The sequence below is a fragment of the Oryctolagus cuniculus genome, chromosome 4, assembly GCF_051225735.1.
Source record: "Oryctolagus cuniculus isolate XC-2025 breed Fujian yellow rabbit chromosome 4, ASM5122573v1, whole genome shotgun sequence".
NCBI classification, from domain to species: domain Eukaryota; kingdom Metazoa; phylum Chordata; class Mammalia; order Lagomorpha; family Leporidae; genus Oryctolagus; species Oryctolagus cuniculus.
The window spans coordinates 92303082-92309462 of record NC_142870.1 but is presented as its reverse complement, the minus strand read 5'-3'; the positions used below and the strand labels follow the sequence as shown (position 1 = coordinate 92309462).

Genomic DNA, 6381 nt, shown 5'->3' with positions numbered 1-6381 from the left:
TGCCATTGATAAGTTCTATGCAAATAGGTGGAAGAGTATAACTGAGGGAAATGGAAATAAAACATTAACGCTCCCAAATGCAGGACTGGCTAAATAAATTATGCCCATCCATAAAACAGAACACACATAAACAGTCTACAAGACATTCTCCTGAGCCAATGTTTCTTAATCTTTGTTCAGATACTTGTTGCCAAAGAGTTAAGAATTCAAAGTAGAGACATAAAACACTGTACTCAAGCGAGAGCAGGGTTTATTAAAAAGAGAAAGAGAGTGAATACACATTCATGCTTGAGTGTGGGCCATCCCACATGCAGATATACCCATCATGAGTGAGCCAGAGCATTGCCTATGAGGAAATAGAGTGGGAGGAGCCAGAGAAGGACATGTAAGCATGGTCCCAAAGCCCAGAGACAAAGAAGGGCCCCATTCCAAGTTGCCATCTCATTTATGAGATGGGGAGTAGTGCTGTAATTGAATATACAAATGAAGTGGAGTTTGCTGTGCCTGAAGTTTTCTGGGTGCTCTATGGTGTCCTCACGGAATTCAACTTCCACATGGCCATGATGATGCCTTCTCCTTCCTGGTCCCAGTGAGACACAGGTGCTGAAGGGAAAAGCAGGTGTACTAGACTGGCAAGTAAGGGGACAGAGTCACAATGCAGGGCTGCCAGAAATTCCAGCTCTGGGTCTGCATTGTGGCACAGTAGGTTAAGTCACCACGTGTGATGCCAGCATCCCATATGGGCACTAACTAGTGCATGCCCCAGCTGTTCCACTTCCAAGCCAGCTCCCTGCTAATATGCCTGGGAAGGCAGCAGAAAATGGCCCAAGTGCTTGGGACCCTGCCACCCACATTGGAGACCTGAAAGAAACTACTGGTTTTAGCCTGGTTCAGCCCTAGCCATTAAGGCCATCTGGGGAATGAACAAGTTTCTGAAAGATTTCTCTCTCTTTTTCTCTCCTTCTTGCTCTGTAACTCTTTATTCAAATAAATAAATTAATCTTTTTAAAGGAATTCCAGCTCACTTATTCCTATCTAACTTCCTCCTAGTTCCTGCATATCAATATTACTATGAAATATTAATGACCTAGAAAAATATTCATGCTATATTGTTATTTAAAATATGTCACAGATATAGTATGTACATCATAATATCAATAGCACTCATCTTTAGCATGAGTATTATGGAAGAATCTGACTTTTGTTTTATCTGTTTGTTGTAAGTTTCCTATGAATAAACCTACTGAAGGGCAAATAATTTATTTAAACAATAACCTGAGAGGCATCTGCAGTAAAGGCTGTTTTGCATGTGGCCAGTGCTCCTTTTCTGCTCTTCTGTAATCAATTTGGAAATCATCCTGTCTACCATCGCCTGGCTGATGCAATGGCTCCCATCTTTGCATACAAGTGCCTGCTCTTGTTCATGGCCATTACAGAAGAGATCCCACGGCATTATGCTCACTGGGTACATGCCCAGTTACAAGTCCCTGGCACGGAGCCTGACCCATGGATATGATTGAAATGAGTGAATGAATGGATTGGTATGGGGTCAACAGGTTGGATTTGGATATGAGCTTTGCTTTCTGTAGTCTAGATAAGTCTCGAACTCCTGATCTGTACAGCGGCAACAAGTAATTGTGGTTTAAGATATCTCCAACTGTGTTTAGAACATGGCAAAGGCCTGGTCAAAAGACAGGAGGGTGCAGAGGGAGAGTCTATTATTTTTGCTGTCTACTAACGAGTCTACATCTCTCCACCCCTTATTTCTCCTTGACTCCCTAAGGCATCATGGTTTCCATAGTAGCCAGATGTTGATGATGTCTCCAGAGGGATGCAAGGTGAAATTGAGCCTGCTCCCAAGTCCTCACTTCTCCGTGCCCTTTGTAGACCTGGGTGAGATGGTCAGAAGCTCAGTCTCTCATCAGATTCCCTACTCTATCTCGGATCAGCCAGACCCAGAAACCTGCCTCCATCACCAGAGTTCAAGGCCCTGAGATACCCCTTTGGAGACTCCCTCCTCCCCAAGCTCGGTCTCCTGGCACCTCGCCTGGTTGCCGTGGAAACAGGTTCCACTGCGGACAAAGGAGGGAGCTGGGTCCTGCTTCCTCCTAGTCCTGTCGATGAGGATTTTTAGACCGTGGAGACTGCGCTGCCCTGCCCTGCACCTGCCCTCTTTCTCTGTGCTCTCGCTAAGGTGCAGCTTGCCCTCCCTCACCCCCGACGAGACCATGTGTAAAAGTGTGACCACAGGTGAATGGAAGAAAGTGTTCTATGAGAAGATGGAGGAAGCGAAGCCAGCAGACAGCTGGGACCTCATCATAGACCCCAACCTCAAGCACAACGTGCTTGCTCCTGGCTGGAAGCAGTACTTGGAATTGCATGCCTCCGGCAGGTGAGTAGCCAGAAAGTGGGGGCCCTGCAGACAGCCCCTGGGTACCTAGCTGTAGGCACCTCCCAAGGACAGATGGAGATATGGAGAACCCGGGTGCTTATCTTTGTCCTCGCTGTTAGGGGAGCGCAGACCGGGAGGCAGAGGATGGGTCCCTAAGTGGGGCTGGGACACCTCAGCTTAATTCTGCTCTCTCACTGATCATCTGTGTAACTTTTTCTCTTTGAGCCTCAGTTTCCCCCCGGGAAGCAAAGAGGTAGGATATGTTAATCCTTAGCGCAGACATTTTACATAGTTTCAGATTTTAAAATCTCTTAGAACGTAATTGAAAATAGAGAGGCAAGAGGCTTGAGGTGCTTGGGGCCAAAGGATCTGTGTTCCAGTTCTGGGATAATTCAGTTTAAACCTATTTCGCGACCTTTAGTCAAACACACTGAACACAAGAGGTGTGCCAGAAACTGGCACTACCCTTAGCTCCATGGCCCTTGAGTGATTCAGTTTCTTTCTTGGAACCCTCTTTCTCCGTTTGCAAAATGAGGAGTTAGCCTACACCTTTGCCTTGTGGTTCATGGAGTGGCAGAATTAGCACCACCTGCACCTTGCAACAGAGGCAGAATCTTGGGTGCCACTCTAGGCCTGAATTCAAACCTGCTTTTTACCAGGACTCCTAGGTGATTTGTACTCATATGTACAGTAACATCTGAGATGACCTTCCAGCATCCTTGTCCAGGGGATTCTGCTGTAAAGACTTGACCCGGGGACATCAGTCCCTCGTCCTTGTCTCAGACTGGAAGCAGTAGGGAGTTGCAGCCAGCTGGAGGCTTAGTGTTGCAGCCTGGGCGCCAGAAGCAAGGTGGCTGGTTCCTCTCAGCCTGTTCAATGCAATTCCATTGGAGAAACATCACTGGGCACCTGTGAAGTGCTGGGCACTGGCCCTGCCTCTAACTAGCTGTGTGCACGAGGGTGACTCTCTTATGCTCTACTTCTCAGAGTGAAACGAAAGACGAATTGGGTGATTTCCAAGGTCCCTCTGGTTCTGACAGTTTTCAATCCATTTTGTAATCTACTCTGAGAGCTGGAAGCAGTTCCTAAAGGATGTGAGTAAACAAAAAGATGAGAGGCGCGAAACATGAAAGTCCTGAATCAGCTGACAGCAGTGCTGACCTGGCGAAAGAGCTTAGTGACGGCCCGAAAGGCTGAGGGGTTGAGTGGGAAGGGCATGCGGCTCCCGCAGACCTGGCTGGCTCCAGTCAGGCCTGGGCAACTGTGGCCTTCTTCCAGGTTTTAGGCGGCACTGTCTGGCACTGGCCGGGGGCAGATCCAGGGGTCATTTCCTCCTGGGCTGGATGCAGCTGGGTCACGGTCACTGTTGACATGCAGGCCCAGCGGTGTTTTCTCCCGGGTGCTATCAGACTCACAGGAAGGATTCCTCTAGAGCACCGTGACCACTTAAAGATGAGGAATGATGCCCAGAGAGACGGACCCCGGGCAAGGCCCTAAGGCGGGGGGAGGAGGGAGCAGAGGCCTCTGGGAAGCAGGAAGGGAGCGGAGCGAGGCTGGTTCCCGGCTCCAGTCTCAAGGGCACTCACATCGGGGCGGGCCAGGCGGCCTCCCAGGGAAAGCTAATGAACCCAGGGGGCTGTCAACACACCGCCTCCACCTCCAAGCTCTGTGCACTCCCTGTCTGAGGACCCCAGACCGGAAGTGGCCCTGGGCACTATCCAGGTGCGGCCCTGAGTGCATCTGGCTTGCGGGGAACTGAGCCTGGGAGGGCTGCAGGAGGCCCGCTCCGGGCACTGCTGGGTGCCAGGTGGCTCCACTGCTGGGCTCTTGAGGAGACTGCTGGGGTCCCAGGGGTGCTCGCCAGGAGGAGGCCGGAGCTAACGCACCCACAGGGCAGTAAACACTCCGCCTCCACTTCCAGGCCTCGCCTCTGTGGCCTCCCCAGGGAGGACTGTCGCTGGGAGGCGACACCTCCCCCACCCCTCCTTCCCCTGCCCGCAGGTTCCACTGCTCCTGGTGCTGGCACACCTGGCAGTCGCCCCACGTGGTCATCCTCTTCCACATGCACCTGGACCGCGCCCAGCGGGCGGGCTCGGTGCGCATGCGTGTCTTCAAGCAGCTGTGCTATGAGTGCGGCACGGCGCGGCTGGACGAGTCGAGCATGCTGGAGGAGAACATCGAGGGCCTGGTGGACAACCTCATCACCAGCCTGCGCGAGCAGTGCTACGGCGAGCGGGGCGGCCAATACCGCATCCACGTGGCCAGCCGCCAGGACAACCGGCGGCACCGCGGCGAGTTCTGCGAGGCCTGCCAGGAGGGCATCGTGCACTGGAAGCCCAGCGAGAAGCTGCTGGAGGAGGAGGCCACCACCTACACCTTCTCCCGGGCGCCCAGTCCCACCAAACCACAGTCCGAGGGAGGCTCGGGATGCAACTTCTGCTCCATCCCCTGGTGCTTGTTTTGGGCCACGGTTCTGCTGCTGATTATCTACCTGCAGTTCTCCTTCCGCAGCTCCGTCTAAGATTCCCCTGGTGTGCCTGACAGTGGGGGAGGGGGCGAGGAGAGACCTGGGGTGGGAGTGGGGTTGAGTGCCAGCATTGGCACCTCTGACTTACTGGGGATCCTGGAGTTACCCAGTTTTCCCATTCATAGCATTGACGGTTTGGGCTGGATCACTGACTTTTGCAAGTGAAACTCAGAACCTCAACGTTCTGGGTGGGTGTCCCAGGGACTTTTGGGTTTAGAAAGTAGACTAAGCCTGTTTCCAGCTCCTAGTCCAGCTGCCCACCCCTAACTCTTGCTTCCTCTCCCTTGGATCAGAGTAGTGCTACCTTAGATGGAGTTCCATTTAAGAATTTTATACCAAAAAAACAAAACAAACAAACAAACAAAAAAACAAACAAACCAAAACCCACAATCCAACTGCTTTTAAAAAGTTTTAAAACTATGGGTCTAAGTGACCTCAAAAGGCCTTGTTAGAGCAATGAGCTCGACCCTGCTCTCTTGTTAAACCCCTACCCTACCTCATATTATCTCTGCATCCTGTAGTTGTAGCCTTAAATTAACCTCTATGCCTTCTCTGTTAGCTTCACCTGCAGCTCTGCCTCCATGCACACAGCAGGGGTTTTCCTTGAAGGGAGACGGATGGTGGCACCAGGCTGTCCCTTGCTTCTGGGTCCACAGGGGCCCTGGTTTCTATTTTCCAGGTTCCCAGATTCTGTCTTCCCTGCACGTGCGACAACAGATTCTGGGGTCTACATGCTGGAAGACTGGGGGTTGGGTTGGAGTCCTGTAGCGCTAGGTTTTCCACTGCATGTGAACTGGCAGAACGTTTATGTGAGGTTTAGAAGACAGCTTTAGTAATAGCACAATAGGCTGGGGGAAGCAAATACAATGGCCCTCCATTTTTAATGATGGGTCTCCAGAATTCAGGGGCCAAGTGTCACAGATTCTCAGCAGTGCTGATGGTCTCTGCAGGGGCGTGGCTTGGCCTCCTGAGTTCTTTGTGGAAGCTAGAGGTGAGTGGCTTTTCCCCTTTGGCCATGCATGTGCCCTCTTGCCAGCGAGAGGTGTGCAGCTACATGGGAGAATCTTACATCACTTTAAAATGTGATTGACAGGTGGGCATTTGGGGCAGTGGGTAAGATGCCACTTGGGACACCTGCATCCCACACTGGAGTGCCTGGGTTTGAGTCCTGGTTCCACTTGGGATTCTAACTTCCTGTTAATATGCACCCTGGCAGGCAGTAGTGATGGCTCAGACTGTTGGATCTTTGTGACTCATGTGGGAGACCTGGATTGAATTCCAGGTTCCTGGCTTCCACATGGTCTAGCCCTGGCTGTATTTCTGTCTCTCTCTATGCCTTTCAACTAACATGAAAATAAAAAAAAAAAACTTTTAAAAATGGGGTGCAGTATGGTTTGGTGTAGGAGGAAAGATTTTCTGGTAAGTTTGTGGAATGGGGTTGGTGGGAAGGCAGAAGGAGAAG

The 6381-nt window shown here is 51.2% G+C and overlaps 1 protein-coding gene across 1 annotated transcript; it reads left to right on the top strand.

Moving 5' to 3' along the window:
- Nucleotides 1–2120: 2120 nt before the first annotated feature.
- Nucleotides 2121–4926, top strand: RTP1 (receptor transporter protein 1). The gene is made up of 2 exons (XM_002716498.5): nucleotides 2121–2392; nucleotides 4394–4926. The coding sequence occupies exons 1-2, from the start codon at nucleotides 2121–2123 to the stop codon at nucleotides 4911–4913; spliced, it is 792 nt and encodes a 263-aa protein (XP_002716544.4). The 3' UTR covers nucleotides 4914–4926.
- Nucleotides 4927–6381: the final 1455 nt, after the last annotated feature.